The sequence below is a fragment of the Anopheles aquasalis genome, chromosome 2 (assembly GCF_943734665.1).
Source record: "Anopheles aquasalis chromosome 2, idAnoAquaMG_Q_19, whole genome shotgun sequence".
NCBI lineage: Eukaryota > Metazoa > Arthropoda > Insecta > Diptera > Culicidae > Anopheles > Anopheles aquasalis.
The window spans coordinates 118,600-140,000 of NC_064877.1; the positions used below are offsets into that span (position 1 = coordinate 118,600).

The following is a 21,401-nucleotide window of genomic DNA, read 5'->3' on the forward strand; positions in this document are numbered from 1 at the left end:
AGCGCCATACAAATTCTCCCCTGTTAAACATTAACAGGAGCAAATTTGAGTCGGGTTCCAGATGGCTCGAATTCGCTCCTGTTAATGCCTAACAGAGTAGAATTTGTATGGCGCGCTCCTGTTAAGCCTTAACAGGAGATAATGTGCTGTGTCAACGGGGTACTTCAAGTGTTGGACGCAGCGCACACGACTACAGGGCCATTAACGATTCAAAGCCGCTCGAGAAAACAGCAAATACGGTGCGGTGTGCCCTCGTTGTGACGACGAAATAGGTAACAATAGAAATTAAAGTTTTAACCAGTAATAGTTAAGGAACAGTGTATCATTTTGGGCCTTTGATTGTTGCATCAAAGAAGACGCGTTGCGATCACGACTTCGAAAAGTGATCGAGAGATCGATCGAAACGCGTCTCAATTCAAACTCATTGATGGTCAAATCCTCGAGAAGATATTCGGCAGGGCGAGTGTAGTATGTTTGTTGTTAGTTATTCAAGTGGAGTGAAATTATTACACATCTAAGGAAACCCGTACAAAAGAGAGGCTGATGATCTTCTCTCCACCATTGATCTTGAAAGTGTTAATCCTGGCGCGTTGTGTTGAGCATTCCGTACGTGCCAAAAAAAGAATTCAAGGAATACACTCTTCACTCAGCATTACTGATACGGCAAAAGGCGGCTGGTGAACATCGCTGATCTGTGTTATGATCCCTCTCGAGAGGTGAAACCCGTAGGCAATCGTGTGTAATCTGCTGCTGCTGTTGGTGAAGGGGATCGTGAAGAAACAAAAGCGAAAGTGTTGAGAAGTTGTTGTTCCTGTGCTGTTTACACCTTTCACTCGTTGTTCCAAGTGTCCTTTTTTCCCCTCTGGCCAGAGTTACAGTTCAATAACTCTTCAGGCCAATCGGAAGCAAAGTTTGATCAAAAGGCCTCCATTTGCGAACGGCAATCAACGATGGTGATTTGGTGGGCCACCGCTATAGCGAATTGAGTTTTTCTCCGTCTGTACGAAGCAGCATTAAAAGCAATAATTTATCCCGTTACTCGGTCGTGGGTTATTTTCGAAATGCGAGAAAGACCACGAGCAGGAAGATTCTAGTTCCGTTGGAAGCTAGCACGAGCGAGCAGAGAGCGAGATTTGAGAAACCTGCAGAGGCAAATCAGTGGAAAACCGGTTTAGCACTGCGCCGTGAAACGTGAAGGTTCCCCGCCGGTGTCTTCGTGAACGCCAAGCGAACGTGGTGGGTGCCAGGGGTCGTCGCTGCTTACAACCCTTTTCGATCCAACACAGAAAGGTGACCACGAAGACGGTGTCACGGTGCCGCTGCTGGAACATACCATCAGCTGGAACAGCCACGACCGAAAGAGGGTCTCTTTGCGCAGTGAACAAGAACAACCCGTCGCACACGGCAACAATGGCCCATTAAAGCTTATGATTCTCCATCCTTACAAGGTGCAACAGGTCATCGTGACGACGGCATTTCTCTGTTAAAACCGAGGAAACCGACGTCCAAACGGCGTTCCAGTTAATAGTGCCAAAAGTGAATTGCTTAAGAAAGTTCACAAACGCCTTGGTGCCAAGTGTTCACACGTTATTATTGTGGATAACGAACAGCAGAGTGAATCCTTCCGGCCATTCAATAAGGTAAGTAATCAATGTCCTACAACATGACCAACCAAAAGATATGCTCGATCGTACATTCATACTTTCTTACCAACGAAAGCTCTTGCATTGATCGTGCTAATAAAAAGAAGACAAACGGCTCATGAAAGACTATTTGCCCCCCCCCCCCCCCCCCCCTTGTTGTTGACTTCCGGCGACGTATCAACCGCCCCTCAAAGATGAATTCTTGATGGCGAATCTCTGATAAAATTTGCGACATTGATTAGATTTACCGGACGCTTGATCGTTGAACTTTGGCGACTGATTCAACTGTATGTTGATGAGGACATTCAAGCCAAGTTATTATTGAAATCTATTACAAAACCAACCTGGAGACTTTTTTTTTATTCATTATAGAGGTTTTAAACTTTACAGTTCTTTCGCCTCTAACCGGGAGACTGCGTCTTTCTTGCTTACTTATCCACGCACGGCGCGTGTACCCCGAACCGATGACGATGAAAGTTCCCAGGAAATGCCGTAAAACATTCATTTACATTTTTATGTATACACCACACAAACTCGTCAGCCAGCGTCATCCAGGCCATGTGACAAACGCACAAAGAAGTTACCAATTTGCCTTTTGTTTTCCCGCGGATGCCGTAACTGCAACGCGGCCAAATGTGGTGTGCAAGCTCGAACAGCTCGAGCTCACGGTCACACAGGAACCACACCGCTGGTACCCACCTGGAAAACCGCCCACGACACTCCAAGCGGCTCGCAAAACCTTTGAAAAGACGATAAAACCGTCCTACAAATAAAAAAAAATGTGGAAAACAGAAATCAAATCGTGTGCTAAACGGCAACACGACCGGCAGCCTTTCTTCGCCCACTCTTCGTACCAGACCCCGAGCTTACAACCTGGCGCAAAGATATCGGTATCGCGGTTCATGTTTCACGGTGCAGCATAATTACAACCATTCCATTTGGCCCATTGTTTTGTGGCGGAGCTCGGTGTTTGGCACAGGCCGGGTTTCCCTTGGAGGCTGATTAGTCACCGGCATCAGACGCACGAAAATGCGCTTTTCGTGCTCCATCATTTGGCATGTTTGGCATCAAATCAGACTTTGTTTAGAAACGTGGCGACAATAATCCCAGAAACCATGTTGCTTGGATGATCACATTTTCCCGAATAATTTTGAATAATTCAGATTAACAATCTAGAACCTTTTCATAGCATAGTGTACTGGTCAAGGCCGATGCCAAACCATTTTATCATTCCTCGCCACCACTCCAGCACACACATACACACATAACCCCAGTGCCCAATTTCCAAATTCTATTTGTGCAACCAATGTTACATAGTTTCTTCAATTCTTTGATTCGAAACGGCCACCCAACCGTACACAAGGTAGCGCTTGCGTAGCCAAAGGAGTTCAACGACATTAACGTTAGCTTCGCGTTCGAAGGGGCTGATTCCTATCTCGATCTGAGCGAGCGATCAAACACATTTGCAGCATGCCTGGTCTTATCTAAGATCGGCAACCACCGAGAATGAGCTGCAATTATTAACCGGTGGGCTCCACTTGCCGTACAAATAATTGTCCAAACGGAACACCGAAAACGAACATCCTTTTCAGCGTAAGCACCGTCGTTTGGCTTCTTGTTCTCGCTAGTTCCCGTTACTTCTTGGCCCTCGAGAACCAAGACAACGATTTAGAACTCAAATATCATGGCTTGAAGCCAAGGAGTGGAGTGGGGTTTCGTTGATCGGTTCAGCAAGTAGAAGAATGGCTTAGACCAGCGGAATGCAAACCATAAGTACTGTTCACGTGCGTACGTTGGCTTGAAAACGGGGATCGCAACACTTAGACGATCCCGTCATTCCCCACATTCACCCATTAGCCACCAAATAGTGCTTCATAGCGTCATCAAGCCTTAAAACAACCCCCGTTTTCTCTTGCCACTTGATTGACCTTTTGCGGTAAAGATTTGAAAAATGGTCATGGTTTGTACTGGCGGAAGCCGCTCCATGGTCGTTTCAGTTGCTGCTAACGATCACTCATTTCGATTTTTTGGCTCTGTCGTGGGATGATCGTGCTGCTGCTTACGTCCTAATGAGGAACGTTTAATAGCGTTCATACACTCCTCGGTGATAGATCCGATGGGTGGTATGCTTTTAAAGAACCACCCGAAAACCGACCCAAAAGGTAGTTCTTCTCGTTTCTTCAATTTGTTTGGTTCCGCCTAACGTTCGGAGTAATCTGCTCGTGTAAAGTTGTGCAGCGCATGAGCATCATTAGCATCGACAGATCGACCGACGCCAGAACCACATAACTGCAGCACCACAATCAAGCCACGATCTGACACGAGCTAAGTTTAACATCTTGTCTACGGGACTGCTCTCTCTCTCAATGTTTGTGCATTTCTTGCTCGACAATCATCTTCATCATCTGTCACTAATCTAGGCGTAAGTCGTGGTGCCGTTGATCGGCTCACAAAGGCACACGCTTGATGGTTTCCTGCAACGCCAGACTCAGCGCCGGCACCGACGTGACACGATCAGACACACGCGCGCCTCCGTTAGGTAGCCGGAAAGCGCCGGCCGCAGCAGTAAGATCACGGTGACTGTCACATTAGCGAGAGACTTATGTGCCACACATGGGCTGGACCTGCTCCTATGCTCCCCATACTGGCTCTCGCTCGACATTCTTTCTACGATGAGTGTGATGATGATAAAACCATACGCCAAATACAACACAACGTGACAAAATTAATGGTTTCCGCTGTCGATTCGGTGGGACATGCGCCTCGTGACCGAGTCCACTCAAAGTCCATCCGTTTCCCATGCCGAAATCTAAATAAACTCACGTTAATCCATTGCAGCAATACAACGGCGTGCCGGGCGGATCTATTTGCCTTTGGCCCCGAAATGTACTTGTAAATGGTGGGTAAGTTACTCGCACCCAGTGGCACAGTACTATTCGAATGAGGCTAAACCTCTCCTACCCAGGAGTAGGACAATTCTGACCTCGAGAACTCCCCAGCTGTTTAGAACTCCAAGCGGATACGTCGAAATGGCAGAATATGGATAGTAGTGCCGCATCTTAACTGCTTTCACACGTCTTATCCCAGATGCCGGCCAAGTCGATGATGGGTACGAACTCTAATTTAGGTTCAGAGGGCTGTTAACTTGAATTTTAGTGAGCTCGGCCCGCTCCACTGCACCATCCACCAGTCGATGATGGGTACGAACTCTAATTTAGGTTCAGAGGGCTGTTAACTTGAATTTTAGTGAGCTCGGCCCGCTCCACTGCACCATCCACCAGTTCTCTGGATTCAGCTCTGGAGTCTAGTTTTCTGATTTCCGGTTCGTACAACACGCGCTCACGCGTTTGCGTTTTGGGCACGTGGGGCATTGTGGGAGAGATAGAGTTTCCAAATATAAACACAAACAGTTAGAGGAGTTGGAGGCGGAACTCGAGAGTGAGTTTGGTTCAAGCCGATTTTTCACAAGGCCTACTTGTCCGCCTCCGTAGTTTCCACTCAGTTCGTAAATGTGGCAGGGAGTGTTCTGCTTTTTGGAGAACTGTGGGGGAATCTTTACTGTGAATTCCACCTTTTTTTAAAGTAGATTAAAGAAAATGTGTTTTTCATCATTTTTTTAATGGAGTCGCGATTGAAGGTGGGATCATTAAGGTGCAAGTGCAATAGATTGATATGCTGGAATGGGTGATTTACTCTTACTGACACTTTCAAACCAGTTCGTCTGCACGCCGATCGAATCCATTTACTCTTCTCACTTTCGCTCCGATGGCCCCATGGTCATCCAGCCATGGAACACCTTCAGACCGAACACGGAGTGCAGCAGCATCGCTGAACTTTTTCTGCATCATAAATCATTACTACCACCAGCGAGCATACCAGTGGAGTGAAGTCTTTTGGTCAAACATTGTTGAACAAACATTTCACGCGACCTCTCATTAGGAGAAAGTTGTCTCCAGCTGGAAGAAGCAACGCAGTGCCATCGCTACGATTGCGATAAATTGTTGTATTTTATGGTCACAGCTCGGCGTACGGCGTACATCCACATCGATGTCTCCCTTTCCGTACTCGACAAGCCAAAAGATCAACGATCTGTCGATAGAAGAGCAGAAGATCTTGCGTCAAAAACAGAGTTACTTTCGATCTTTTTTATTTGCTTCCTCTCCCAACGCAACTCATCACCAGCTCATCTCTTCCTCCGCTGGAAAATGATGCCAACACAATTTGCCACCATTTTTGCTCACCATCGTGCGTCTTACTAATGATTCGCGATGATTGAATTCGATAATGCGCGGTTAGCGAGTGTAGGCCGCGAAAAGTGGCGCGGGATGGTACTCTGGCACGGGTTTCATCATAACCCTAGGCGCAATGTCTGCCTCGCACCTCGATAACCGTGGGCTATCATCTTATTTTCCATATGGGGATACTGAAGACGCTCCACCGTTCACTCAGCAATTGAATAAACGATTTGAAAAGGTGGCATCGGCTGGTGCCGGGGTGCAAAGTTAGAAAGCATTAGGCTGGGCTTGATCACCGGCTTGATTATGCAGCCAAACATAGGAAATGTTGGGGACGGGCATGCCTTCTCCACCGGAATTGTGTCAGCGGAATGAACGATTGAAAAGGATTTGACCGGAGCTGCAGCACATCACAATCATTATGCTTCAGATTTTGATCGTTGCTATCAATTTTATCTTACATAAATTTCGTATCTCATATTTAGTTCTTGCACAAAAATTAGGTAATCAAATCACCAAGCTAAGGTACAGTACCGCACCGGCCGATCGTATAGGGTGATTCGTAAAATATGTCTGGTTGTACGACAGCGACGATTGCAGAGTCTAGACGAGAAATTCTTAGCGCCAAGTTGTGCAACATTTAGGTCATCAAGAGCATCGCCAATGGAGTTGCCGGTACTGATACTGCTTGTGATTACTTGCGGAGCAACAGAAGTGCGGACAGATTCATTGCGAAGAACGATTGGGTGAAAAAAGGGGGAATAAACCATCGTCTGCTGATAAAGTGCGAGGCGCTGCGAATGTCGATAGTCGACGAAACACGGTCCACGCATCTTATTACGTGATCACAACGCTCACCACCAGTTCCCTCGGGATGACTCAACCAGCAGTGACTCTATTTCGTAGCAATCACCGTACGGGACCGTTGAAGGTTCGGTCGATGACCCCATTTGAAACTCCCGCCGCTGGTGGTGGTAATGTGCTGATTAGTGACCACTTTGAACCGAGATGCCACTCCGAGTGGACATCCGTGTAACCGCTTCGACGCTGGTGCGCCACAGGGTGAGAGCATGGATCGGAAAGGACCGGTTGCGTCGCAATGCGACTCCAGAGCATCAACAGTATCTTCGCGTTGTCGCCATGAAATCTCCAATGGGCCTGCCTTTCATGCTCTGGGACGCAATCTTTTCGTTGCAGTGTACTGCACACGTAAACATGCTGATAATTAGCTCTTATAGGACCCCAAATAATCACGACCACTATCAGGGCAGGAAGATGCTCGTGGATTTATTTTAACATTTCTCTCTTATCAGAAGCAAAAACTTTAAGATCAGCCATCGACCACCGACTTTTAGGTGTCACTGTCTTGGAAGTTGATGAGGTAGCTCTTTACCTTTTGCGCAGCAAGAAAGATCCACCGCACAGGCAAGGTTTTGCATAAAAGTTCAAGGACGGTACCGGCGAAGATGGAGTATTTTTTGTGGCAAGACCACCAAGTGTTTTTTCCCCAACCCATACGGTGTATCTAGTGTTAACGATCGCGGATGAAACGGAAGAGATAAACTTTGCGAGAAGGAAAATACTATTTGTTTGGATGATCATCGATTCGCTTTGCACGCGATGGACCTTAGGTGGTTACGTAAGTTGCATGCTGGAGTTAATTAATTAATTAATTTTACCCAAATGGAAGGGCGCTTTTTGCCATTCTTCTACAACGATCAGAGCCCCCAAACCACCAAACCTCATTCATGATCAACCTACCCTTCTAATCCACTCACGTCAGCCAGAAGAAGCATGTTGCGTGTGTGCTAAGAGTTTGATCGATCGTAACCATATGTAGGTGCGTTTACGATCGATTGGGCACCGCTTCTCGTTCGGTACGTTCGGCTGCTCAGAACCACCTCTGCGCTAGCGGATACGGAGCCAACGGATTCAATGGATGCTTCGAAACGTTAGAGGTACCGGTTCTAAAAATGGAAGCCAACCCACCGACGTATCTTAGACAAACAAATTAACCGAACTTTTTGGGGAGCTGACCGGTTTAGATTTCACGCACCGGGTAGTCCGGGTGCTCCAGTTGCCTTTTGGTAAAACTTATGGAACGGAACTCGCACAAGCTATGGAGCTGGGTGGAACTGAGCCGATCGGTAGAGGTAGATGTTGCGGTTTGAAATCTGATCTACTACGACCAGGCCAGACGATTTTTCCAGACGATTGCAGACGACAATCGGGCAGCGAGATGAGTCAGAAGCCAGAAGCGTACCGTTGTGTCTGCTGTCGTTTCGCACGAGACGAGCTTGGGGACATGACGGTGATGATTGGATCAGATAATGTTTCACCGTTTTCACCGTCAACTGACAGCCGCTGGGTGACAGCGGGTGTGCGATTTCAATTAATTACCTTCCCGTCTCGTCTCGAAATCGGAAGTGCAAACGATGCATTCAACGATACCGGCAAGCATCGAGGTGTCAGCTCCATTTGAATCTCGGCTCTTCAAAAGTAGTGCGACTGTACGAGCTGTTTCTTTGCTGTATGCTGCGCGGTGCATGCTAAACCCAAGTCTGACTCACCTAGCTGCTTTGTCGTTATTGTCTTTCTCAGGATTCCTCTTGCCATTCCATGTAGAATTCATTCACAATCTCTATTATTGCTATTGTGGCCTCTTCTCTGTTGCAGCTCGACTGGGTGTGGATAGGAATTCGAAAAGAAATATTTTTTCCAACATGCTAGATCTCTTGACTTCGAGTGTCGATATCTTGAAATGGCATTTGCATAAACACTATCAATCTTGGAGACACCTAAGCGCTCGCGGTGCTGGTATTCTTCGGCCAAAGACAGCTACAGATTACCTTACAGACCAAGTAACAGATCGTGTACAAGCAGACAGAATTGCGCGATACATGGATGGATGGAGTATCTTCACTTCTTACCGTCCACTGTCCATTCTCAGCAGAGCCTCTCAACAGAGACCGTACCATCGGACTGGATCACACGGCTCGAAAGCAAAACCCAAAACTAGAATGCTCAAGACATCCGAGAGTTGTTCAGCTTTTCATTACGGCACTTGGTCAGTATAATTGCGATACATTTCATTCGCTAGATTGCCTTGTTGTCTTGCGGCAATCACGAACCCATGAGATCCATTCTTATGCTGTAGGGTTGGATCTTTTTACGTTGAAAAAAAAAACAACATATATATCGATGTTCAACAGCCAGCGTTAATATGACCATCGGCAACATCGCGAGAGCAACAAAATCGTTTAAATTAATACAATTGTTATACTCAGAAATTACTGTAAAGCCGTTAAGCTTGTTAGCGCTGCTCGATTAGGAGCAATGTAGCGGTACGCGATGCGCTCTCGGTCTCGGTTCAGCTTCAGCATCTCACCGATTTTCCACTTCTAAACCTTCACGGGAAATTATGGTGGAATTCGTACCGTCTCAGATGCTATAGTGAGTGAAGTGAAAGTATGCACACTTTCCGCTAAACTGTGGACGCGATGTTGCAATAGTGAACATATTTTAGCCGGCCTGGCTGGCAGATGGAGAAAAACCGCGCGAGCGTCAAAACACCCATGACGGAACTGTGATTTATACGGTTGACTACGCTTCCATCAGTGTCTTTCTTTTACGTGGCATCTGCTTTTGCTTTCTTTGTCCATCTTGTGTGTGTGTCTGTCTTTTTTTTTCGCGGATAGAGAAAGAGTCACGAGCCTCCAGTCTTCTTTCCACTGATCTGGTTTGAGCCAGTTTGGCATCTTCCAACCGAGTCAATTGGATTTTTCAATTAATTCCATTGGAAGCGGTCCATAAAGTAGTAGAAAGTGACAATAAACACTAGAAAGCACTACGTCCATGCTTTTGTATGGTGACCAATGTTCTACCAACCGTCTTAATGACCGTTTCATAATGGAAAACAAGTAAAACTCTATTCGCCCAACTGCCTCGGACACTAGCTACACTCTCCTAAAATCCAGCGATCGGTTCGAAAACAAAAAAATGTGTCCAAAACACCGTCTCCCCCGACATTGTTGAGTCGAACTCGTTTGCGCGTTTCACATGACACGCGTGAACTTCCGCCTCGCCATCATTGGGTTGTATGAAATAGATTTCCACCGGCTTCTGTGGGTTGATTTGATGTTTTATGAAAAAAGAAAGCATGTTCCCACTACACACACAGTTGCTGTATCTTCGTTCCTACAAGCCGTGTGACAAATCGTGTCTATGTGGCTAATCCGCCGGTAAAGGGGTGAGGTGGATAAGGCCGTTAGCAGTAGAAGCAATAAACAACTGCCCTCTGGCGAACCGGCCTGTCGGCCTAACAGCGACAACCAATTGGCATTGGAACATGTTGGGACTATCTCTCGTGCACGTGTATGTGTTTTATTGTTTGGAATGTCAGTTGGTGTGTAACTCGTCATACATGATGCTGCTCCAACCAGGTAAAATGACCCCGGCGCGGCTAGCCGATGTCACAAGTGACCGTCACGTTTGACCGCGGCACTTTATGTTCGAACGATTTCTGTTCTTTTTTTTCTGCGCTGTTCATTTTTGACCACGACGACGATGCCGAATAAACTGCGCCATGTTCCGGCATCGAGCGATTTGAGGAAAGAGTGATTTGGAAAATGGTAAAACATTACATGCTAAATGGCAGTTCAGTTCAAATTTGGTCTGGTAACATTGATCATAACGTCGTTTATTTTTTCTAACAATTGTAGTGTTTACCAGCTTATGTATGATTTCCAATGTAGCAGCGCCTACCGAGATGAAATCATACGTTAGGCAGAGTGGATGCTCTGATACTGTTCTTGAAATCTACATATACGAATCATGAGTGACTTGGGCAACGATCATTCGCCATAAATGTTCTACAGAGGCCCGCGTGTCTATATGAGTTTGAGACCCCTGCTCTAGAGGATCCTTGAAAGTTGTCAAAAACCTGCTACTACTGTCCTTCAAACTGACCAAACAACGGAACACATAAACCGGCAGCTGAGCGTATACCATACTACTGGGCGATAATATCGGGAAACAGGGAACAGGAGCGTAATTTAATTAATGGTAAGCCTTCCACCTCCAGGCGACGCCATGATGCCAAACCAGTCACGACAAACAGACGAAACATCCAGATATAGGCGAGAGCACCTTCGTTACTGTGTACTTCTGTGGATGGAGTGCGCCGGCTTGCCTGCAACATAAAACGTAATAAAAAGTTCACCATCACGTGACATGAGCTTCAGGTACGTCCCGGTTGTCGGTGTCATTGAGCACGTCTTCGGGCGATCTGCACGCTGCAGGTCGAGAGAAACTATGCTTCCCGCGTGCAACGGAAGCTAAACGCTTACAGCTAAAGGCTGGGAATCGGCTTCTTCTTTTATGCTTCTGGGTTGCTGCACTCGCAGCTTACGATTGCTATCTGCGTGAGCAGCTGCAAATCCTTCTGTGTGCAAATAAGGCGAACAGTAGAAGTCAGACGGTTGTCTGCAAGGAAGGTTGAAGGCCAACACTGTTGCCTCTCTTGGACAACAGAACGCGGCCGCTTTACTTTACATTGAAAGTCTGTATATAACTATAGCCAAAGTAAACTGTAGAGGAATACGTTCCGAGTATAAAAATGAAAACAGAAGATCTCCTACTCCCTACGCGTTTGTCTCATTTAATCAGACGAGTTCTCTTGCAGCAAGAAACTAGCTATCGCATCGCAGCGACAGCTTTATGGTTACGACTTCAACATGAATATATGTGAAGGTAAAATTAGGCCACCGAGTTCAGATTGTCTCATGCGTTCTGATTTGTCTCGGAGTCGTAGTGAAGCGAGCTCGACTTGTCTTGAAGTGTACCATCCAACCTACTGCTACTGTAATTCCTACTAGCGGTTCGGCCAACCTCAAGCTTCACACTACACCTTTCACTTTCCTGTGGGCTGGTCGATGAAAAAATAAATCTTCGAGACAGAGCTCCTGTAACACTCTCTACCGAAGACCGAGATTTGGTATCCGTAAATCACTGTTCGCGCGGTCCTTCAAATCGATTGATTGAACCGATTCCGGACTTCCGTAGCGTTCGCGTAAATCAACCAGTGCATAGGGACTGCATGTCTTTTTTTTTTGCGTTGATTGAATTACACACTCTTGTGCTCACGAACCGTAATGGACGAACCCACTGTGATGGTAGTCTTTTCGTGCTTTCTTCGATTAGTTTAAAGAGATATATTTCATCCCGAGAGTCTTGAAGGCTGCTCCTCTCGAGACCATAAGCGCCCCAAATTGGTTATATGGGGTTTCACTAGTAATCGTTATGCTGTGCCACTCCCAGGCCACCGTCGAAGAATGCATTGTTTCCCTTCCGCATTCCGTACGCTGGAGCTGCTCATTCGGACCCCAAGACGGCTGATGAAATAGCTAAACCGTTGCCTCAGGAATGGTGGTTTCGCAATACGTCGGAACTAACCATCAAAGAAAACTATAGTTTCTTAGATAACCCTCCCCTGAAAGTGTCGCATATCTGATCTTTAAAAGATCATAAAACTTTTCTTTTCCTTCGCTGCAAGTGTCCGTGTTCCACCTGTGTAGCCCAAGAGGGTTTCCCCCCAACATGGAGCCAACAAATTGCGTCTGATTGATTGGATCGTGCTGGAGATCAGCCCCGGGCTATGCTTTAAAACCTGCATTTTGGGTGGCATACGATTAAACGGAAACGATCGGTTGTAAGGAAATGGATCGCTCGTGGCTATCGTTGTTCGAATGTGTCCACTGGTACATGTGCACGACAGTCAAAACCTGTAGCTTCTCAAGCAACACCCCCACCCCTCGGAACCCGGATTAGCTCAGTCACGGAAATTGCGCCTTGGTTCGCTTATGATTCTGTGGGAAAAACATACACACAGATACAATCATCACATTTAATGGTATTTTGAATGTTTGGAAGGAAATTAATTTATATTCGCGCTGGGTTTTTTGTTTCGCGGTTATTCAATCTCGAAAAAGGGGCAAAAGCTATTCGCTGGTCAAAAAAAGGTTATTCATTTGTTGTCGGTAGTTTCCCACGTAGCGATCAGTTGTGTGTTTGGACCTGTACATCCTCTAGTGTCTTTCTGTGGCTGCAGTACTTCCTATCGAACTTTGCCTATTGGAGGATCGTTGAATGAAATACAAAACCGCATTGGGTGTCTTTCGAAATAGCCAGAAGATAGCAACTCGAATTTTAAGAGTCCGGTTCTAGAATGATCACCATCAGATTCTTGAAAAGGGAATGCTACAAGCGTAGATCGTATCTAGGTCATTACGACAGACTCTTCTAGAAAGGGAATTCAAATGGAGATTGGCTTTAAACTTTATGGTCGATGAAATTAGAGAATCTCTTCCCCAATGAACGCAATTTCCGAATGCATTTCCCTTTGCCGCTGCGGCGATGGTTGGGAAGCGTGAGCAGCATATTGTCTGGCGCTCGAATGGTGCGTGACACATCGGGTGTGTGCATCATCGAGACCATCATCTCGACAACCCAACTTAAGGCCGACCCGCTGATACGACGAAGACCACCCTGCAATCGGAACCGATCTGATGTGTGTGCGTGGCTGTGCATTCCGAACGAATCACCGAAAGTTATGATGGGTTTGTTTGGCAGCGTGTGGTCTAATGGATTCCTCCGCCATTCGCGAGATGGTCGGTCTTCGGATCACTCTTTATAATTAAACCATTGCGAAATCATTCACGTCTCACGGGTGTGCATAATTCAGACGATCGCATGTCTTTCTTGACTTGAGTCATTTTGAAAGCGTCAATCGGGTTTACGTGTTGCCGGTGATGCGCGGACCATAGGGAAGTGGCCACTGAATGTGTTGAAATAGTATCCAATTATCATCCGATCGAGATACTTCGGAAGACCTAAACATGAATGATCGCCTATTACTTTCTCATCGCATCAAATCGTGCAGCTTCGATGCCTCAAGATGAAATCTAGGCGAAAAGTTTAAAGTAGATGCGTGCTAACCAGATGACCTTAATCTTAAGAAATTCATTCCATTAAAGCAATTTAATTCCCATAAAACTGTTAAGTTGTTGTTGAACAAAAAAGGGGCCACAAACATAACGTTTGCAGCTACGCCACCGCCCGGGACTATCGCAAGTTTCGCGCATGATAACGAGGCGAAACACTTGACGTAATTGGAGCAAACGGATAGTGCCGTTAGACAAGGCTGTTTTGGGAAACGTATCTGACCGACGAACTCGTGTCTCTATAAAACGATTTGCGCATCTTCGAAGCGCCCACTAACAGCGAGTCTACTCTGGAAAGGTGAAAATCGTTGGGGACCCCTAGGTGCCGTTGTCATCAGATGATCAGGGACCAAGGTGATCAGTTTAGCGTAAAAAAGGGGCAACAAGCGGTGCCGTTGCTTGTTTGCTGGATCTTTGTCCTCCATCTGGTGGTGTTCAACGTAACGAGTGGTCACAACTTTCGTCCCACTGTTGCTAGCGGGAAATTGATTTTCACGATCAAATTTCACGTGTGTTTGATACCGTTGAACTCAATTTGGCGCAAACATTTCACCGATGACGTCCAACGTTCTTCAACACCCCGTACGAGAGGACCTCAGAGGCCCTTGAAAACACGTTAGCCAACATAAGATCGCAGAGCAATTGCGCTGTTCTGGCGGTATGTTTTTCTAGGTTATCTGTATGGACATTAGATAAGTTTATCATTTTCTGCTATCTCTTCCAGGTAGCTACCGATTGATTGCCACATTCCGGAAATTATCGCTACTACGAAGGAGAATCGCTTGTACTGTGACGCACTAATTTCTTTATAATGATTCTTTAACTTGTATGATTGGTCTCTTCCATGATTTCGCATGTGATGATTCTGCTGCGATTCAAAGGCAACGCAACGTAATCACACTTCCATTATTCACGTTCTCTAATGAGTCACACGAACTCGTCATGCATCTTTCATCCCGTATAATTCACTTTCTTACTGTGCGATATGCATGCAAATGTTTTTTGCAAAGCACTCACGAAAACCAAGGTACGAAACAATGACTCATGATGATGATCGAGAATCACAGTATTTTACAGGCATCCTATAGTCTAGGCATTCGCAAAAGTTTTGTTACAAAGATAATAAAACCAGTACACCCTTGCATCGAACGTTGTTGTTGCTCCCACTCGTGTAATATTCTCTTTTTACGTTTCCAAAATCCGGTCAACGCCTCCGCTATCGTCCAAACCATTGATTGGTCTAGCTCCAGAGTCCATCGCATAACAGCCAACGCAACCTAGCTACCTCGGTACGATGGAGTAAATTTGGCGGAGTAAAGTTAGAATATGAGAAAAAGTAATGCGCGGAATACATTGGAATGAAAAAAGGGGGTAAAAAGCCCCTCTTTTTGGTGCTTCCAACATACTGAATCGTACGCCCTGTTCATTCTGACTCATCGTGACTCGCCTCACGGGTTTGCTTTATTGAATAGGCTAACGTCTCGCTTCTTCTGAGGTGGCGGTCTCAACATTGCGATAAAACAAGGCAACGGTTCACGTCACGACGCAAGCGGTGTCTGATTATTTATTGGCATCTTTGGTGGGCGTTATCGGTCAGCTGGAATGGCGTGGTGGCCGCCGGCAAATCACACAATCACGCAAGTTCACCAACAAAGAACACTTCGAGCGCGACCCGTCTATTGACTCATTAGCTGTTTAAGAACTAGAAAGATCGTTGTGAATGTATGAATCATCAATGTTAAACCATTATATTCGATATCAAAGATACTACAGATTGTACTGAAGCGCATAACTACTGTTGATCATGCTAATCGATAACCAACTGTTATCGATGCCCCAGCATAAAACTACAGCAATGCGAATAGTAATGAGGTATTGTTGGAAACGGAATACATTGCAAAATATGCTCGGATCTTCCGTCATCGTGTGGTGCAATCGAAAGCATGCTGCTCGCATATCCGCATCGTGTGCTGGTCAGGTTCCGATGGAAAGTGTTTTGTTTACGAAGGTATTAAAATCGAATGGAATCCCGGTCACGACGCACCGCACCGCAGATCGTAAGTGGGATGGAATGAGCACAACCAAACTCAAGTACCAGCGCGATCGGGATTCCTTAAAACACCCCTGGCTTGTACAACTCCTCTTATTTAAATGGCAACCAATAATAGAAACGGAAAAAGAGGTCATGCAGCCGTCCAGGAGCGTGATGAAGCTTGAAGAGAAGTGCATACGGGAATTCGAATCGTGGCCGGTTTGGTTCATGATTTCGAAGACATTTTTGAGGCAAGTGATACCGCGATTACCGCGACTCACTCTGTTTTATCTGGAAAAGCAAAATTTTCCAAATCCATCTTCGCTTCGCTATGGAGCACATACTTGCTAGTAGATAGCCACTTCACTTTCGCTAAATGGAGCGCTGGTCACGGCAAAGTGCAGTGAAGCCGAGTGCTTGGGATTCGCATGGTAGTGAGCTATTGTGTAAATAATATGGCCACAGGGCAGCATGACCGGTGAGAGCAAAAAACCCTTCAGAACCCACGGCTGCTCGCTCCGAATGTATGCATTTTGACCGGGCCTGGATTCTGAAAGTTGAAAAGTTGAACTGAGGAGAGAAGCTGTTTCTGCACGCCAAGTAGTTGACCTAATTTAGCCGATGCTGCTTACATTTCTTCATGCGTATGCGTAGTCTGTATGCGGAAAGATGTTCTCCATGTCCTCTCAACCAGTTCGCGATTCCATTAATTAGATTAATGATAATAGCACGAGCCAGGCAACATCTAGACAACGTGGCGCATGCTGTGATTCCCCGTTGGTTGCTAAATCGGGTCAGAAAGAAGGTGACCGGCAGCAGCGGCAGCAGCAACCGTGGTCTTGGCAGATATGTCACGTATCTGAAGCGAGCGGAACTGGCAGGGTGAGTTGGGCAAGGGCCATCCAAGTAGTGGCACCACATACAAACCTGATTCCCAATGCTCTGTCGCTTCCTGGTTGGTAAAAGTTGTCGCCGTCACCAGACGCGGACTTCGATTCTCGTTGATTTATGCTTCGTGAAGGGCAACCAAGGGAGCAAGCATCATCGTGAACGTAGACCATTTTCCAGCCAGACGACCAGTATTTGCTCTTCTTCCGGGCCAGTCTGCCAATGGACCGGTTTCAAGAATCACCGGGGACTTTGTTTTGTCCTTTCCATTTTGCTTCACCCTCAATCCTTGCGAGTCTATGATGATTGATTTCTTGAAACACAGCACGACGACTTGAAGAAATTTTTCCGGTTTCCACCCGGAGCTCGTGGCTCACCCATACCGATCTATGTGGTAATTGGAGAAGCTTCATGGTTTCTACTATCGGGATAATCATCGCCGAACTCCATCGCACCGTGAGCTTCTCATCGCGTTGTCGGAATCATGGCATAGCTTCCGGCATCGCTCATCGATCTGCGCTACCTCAAGAGTGCGGTGCGTGAAAATGTTAATTATGACAACTCTCTATGTTACGCATACGCGCGAGATCGACGTGCGGAAGCAGTATTGAATGAGATTACATGGCAGCAACATCGGTCTTTCCGGTTCATCATCGGCAGCGATCCTTCAGCTACAGCATCTTGCAAAATCAGGTGGGCGCATGGAGGAAAGTTTAATGAAAATGAGACTGCTTGTCATTGACTCGATGAAACTGATGGCCGTCGTTTGCTGCAACCTTGGAAATTAAGATGTAATTGAGCTATTGATGGAAGTATAGATTTGGTACAGCTGAGAGCCTAGAAGCTGTCAATAAATTGGACCATAAAATGAGCCCTTTTTGTGGAAGAATTTTTCAGTAAAATACGAATTTTCATCTTTGGTTAGGGAGTTTGTAATATTAAACAAGTTTATATCTATCAGTAGTCTTAATATATTAGCGAAAGTATCAATCTCTTTTCGATCTGTTTCACAAAGGTCAGTGAAAGCGATCTATCTCATGCACTGATCACCCATCTTTGAAGTTCACTTTCTTTTGTTAAATCTACTTTGGCACCTGTTTCATCTCATAGGCGGATCCGGCCTTATTGCCACAGTAAAAGAGATAAGCAACTCTCTGGACCGATCTCGGCTTTGCTGATCTTCAAACATCGGTAAGGTGTGACACAAGAGAAGAATTGTTCATCTCCCGGAAAGGCGGTTCCGGAATAAACCGGAGGAAAGAGAAAATGATGACGTAGCGCCTACTTCCGCGAAATGCGCCTGCAACAGAACGACGATGCATTGCAGTGGATTTTTTTTTTCAGATGAAAGTGTGAACTCTCAGGCCAAGACAACGACAGACCGGCTGCTTTTCTTCCTTGCGCGGTCTGACCTGGTTTATGGTGCCATTGTTGCGTAACGTTGAGATGCCACCTCAATGCAGGGTCGTGCGGGACATTTAAAATAATGAAATGGTCTTTCGACACAGACAGAATTGTACAACCAAAGAGAACCCGTCGATCGTAGGGGTTAGATGAAGATTGATGAAGTTAATCAAAGTAGACTAAAAGAGGGCACGCGATCTAATGACGGTGGCTTATTGATATCTGCTACCTATGGACACCTTCGTGGGACTATAATTTATGTAACTTAAACTTAGCTGCTCCGTATGCGTACGATTTTTCATCCTTTTCATTAAAAACCTCCCCAGCATCATTACAGAGTTCATCGTATCCGGAGATGGTAGCGAGGTGTTGAGATGCCTAGTACTGGCAATGTCGGATGGAGGCTGGTTTGTTGTTTTTCACGCATACCTCACAACCCTCTCACTCGTCGGAAGGTCGTATTTCTGATACACCGTCTACCATCTACCATCTCTACCAATGCAGCCGATGTTATGCAATCTGTGAATGTGCACAATCGGGCAATGGGTAGAGCATGGTATCCACATTGAGCGCCAAATCACACCCAACGAGGTGCACAATCGATATCTGTCCTTGCTTTGCCGTACCCTGCCCAGAATCCATCCGCATATGGTTAACCATGAACCACAACCAATTGTCAATGCAAATGATGCCGTGCTTTGGTTCGGGCACACATGACTGGAAAACGAAGCAAAATTATTGCGCGGCAACAGCATTCTTCTCGTTCCAACGTGATTTGCTGCCACCAATAAGGGAATAAAAAGTAAAATCGATCAAACAACGTTTGAAATGCTTCACCGCTCCGTACAAGTCCGTCGTCCCAGTGGACTTTAGGAGGACGTGCCCTTCGTTTGGCGAGCTTCGTACATGTGCTGTGGCTTAGAACTCTGGGTAGTGGTTTAGACTACTTAACGTCTTCTTCATTCGGTAATAATGCGGTTAACAGCAACCACTGGTGTGTAGGCATAGATTATGGTGCTTATTCTGTAACTTTCGATTACGATGGCCTCAGGCGTTCGATGATTCATGCGAATTTCGAAACGTTTCGAAAACAATAAACAATTCAAAATGACAGTTTGAAGTAAAAAAACTGTTAATTTACTTGTTTTTTTCGGTATAAAAACGACTTAACCTTTGTAATAATAGTATACGATTAGCAGAAAGAAATTATTGATGCACAATCAGGACGCTGTAACTGTTTTTCAGATGCTCGATGCTCGATGTAAACAGAACGCCAGCTGTCGACCACAAAAATGCACTCGACATGCAGGCGATCGTGAACACCAAATGAACACAAAATGAACCAAATGAATCGAACGCCTGAGGCCATCGTAATCGAAAGTTACAGAATAAGCACCTATAACACTGATTAAAACTGAACCATGAATCCGTTTTTGCGCGCTGATGTAAATTACGAGAAAAATAGTTATCGTTCAACAAATTCGGAAATAATACGCTTCTACGTTCTATTTAATTTGTCATTCAGGCTGAAATGGATATGGTAAACTAACCTTGGCTATCTGAACGCTATCTTATTATTATTCATGCCACGATGGGTGAGGAATTCTGTCCTCTGTCACTGACCTGAATGTCATGGGTTTTGCGTTGAAGCAAGTTAAATTTCGATCAATTGAAGTTTTGTTTATTTAACCTTGCAATAATTTCCAACTATACAGATCCATATATTTTAAAATCAGTCAATATTCAATCTATATCAGTTCCAATTGAACCAGGGACAGCATTCTCGTTACAAGCCACCAATAGATGTGTTCTGTACGGCATGAGTGCCCGTTGAATTGATGCTGCCTTCTGATTTGCTTGCGATCGGCTGACCTTGATCGTCAACACCCCGCAGTACGCCAACGCGGCCACCAATGTTGCTTCTATAACCTTTTAAAAGCCTTTTTGAGCATTTTAGGTTTTAAATGATTTTTTGGAATGATTTCATCCCTTTCACTTTCAATGTTCAGCTGAAACCTTGATTCAGTATGGGTTCAATTTTGTACCTAATTGTTGAGCACTTTGGAAATATTGCTGGATGCTGAAATTGACCGCTTTGAAACTACATGACCATCGGATTTAGATTTTACTTTCTTCTTCGAGCACAATGATTAGGAGTACATTAAATCTACAACTCAGTTTCTTTATTGTTCATTTTCCTTTGCAGAGCACGTGGCCGCTCAAGACGAACCACGATCAATTTGCTCACTACTAGCCCCTTCGTAAGCAGCCACCGTGGAGCAAAAGCGCAGCCCAGCGGTTACCGGCAAGAAGATGGCCAGCACTGGTGACATATGGTTGCAGTGGTTCTCCTGTTGCTTCCACCAGCCGCAAAGCCCCCGGCGTCGGAGACACCATCAGCGGCTTCGGATTGATCGATCAATGATTGGCAATCCAACCAACTTTGTTCACACTGGTAAGTCGAATGAGATGGCTGCCAATTAAAACATTGTGCGCTAACGCATGCATCCGTTATCCGTCTATCTTTTAGGTCACATTGGATCAAATGATGTAGAACTATCGACAAACCATCTCTCCGCCATACAGAACCAGATGCAGAGTAAAGGTGGTTACGAGATGAACTCGCTCAGGTTACAGGTATGTTGCCGAGGAACGCTCGCATGCACACAGTTCCCTGTTAATCGTTAATGTTGTTTCCTTTCGTCTATTGCTTCTAGACTTGCTGAGGTCGGCATCAAGGCCTTAGAACAGATTTAAAGGCCGGGTAACATCACTCAAGAGGGCGCAGCATTCTACTGGCACCGCACTAAAGCTATTTTCACTACATTAGAACCGTTGGAATGTTGAAATTTATCTTACAATGAATGCAGAGAACGGCAGAGAGTCGTCCAAAATTCTTATTTCTTCCGTCTGCAATGTGCCTTAGAAAGTGCCTCGGAAGTTACTATTTGTGATGGCCAACCACGGTGGCCCGAAAATACTCAGATGATATCCGCGACGAAAAGCAGAAAGTGTACAGCATGAAGAGTACATCATTCTCATTTCTTACATAAAACTGACGGATTTCACCGAAACTTCTCCCACGCGGGGGCATTTACCAGCGCTATGCCAGTTTGGGGTAACATGAGCTTTGCGTTAGCGTGGATCAGATCGAAGAGCAATTGTAAATAATTATTCTGTAAATAGTTTCCCTTATGGA

General features: G+C 45.6%; 1 protein-coding gene across 6 annotated transcripts in view; it reads left to right on the top strand.

The window, feature by feature from the left end:
- Positions 1-206: 206 nt before the first annotated feature.
- The window catches only part of LOC126573528 (CDC42 small effector protein homolog), a 21,472-nt gene continuing 277 nt past the window's right edge, over positions 207-21,401 (top strand). Inside the window, exons 1-5 of one of the 6 annotated variants that reach the window (XM_050233725.1) lie at positions 207-272; positions 1,449-1,640; positions 20,409-20,657; positions 20,733-20,839; positions 20,920-21,401. The exon at positions 20,920-21,401 is cut by the window's right edge and continues 277 nt beyond it. In XM_050233725.1, coding sequence (XP_050089682.1) covers positions 20,516-20,657; positions 20,733-20,839; positions 20,920-20,928 — 258 coding nt within the window. In that variant the 5' untranslated portion in view covers positions 207-272; positions 1,449-1,640; positions 20,409-20,515 and the 3' untranslated portion in view covers positions 20,929-21,401. The other 5 variants (XM_050233734.1, XM_050233735.1, XM_050233736.1 and 2 more) reach the window with 5 other exon arrangements.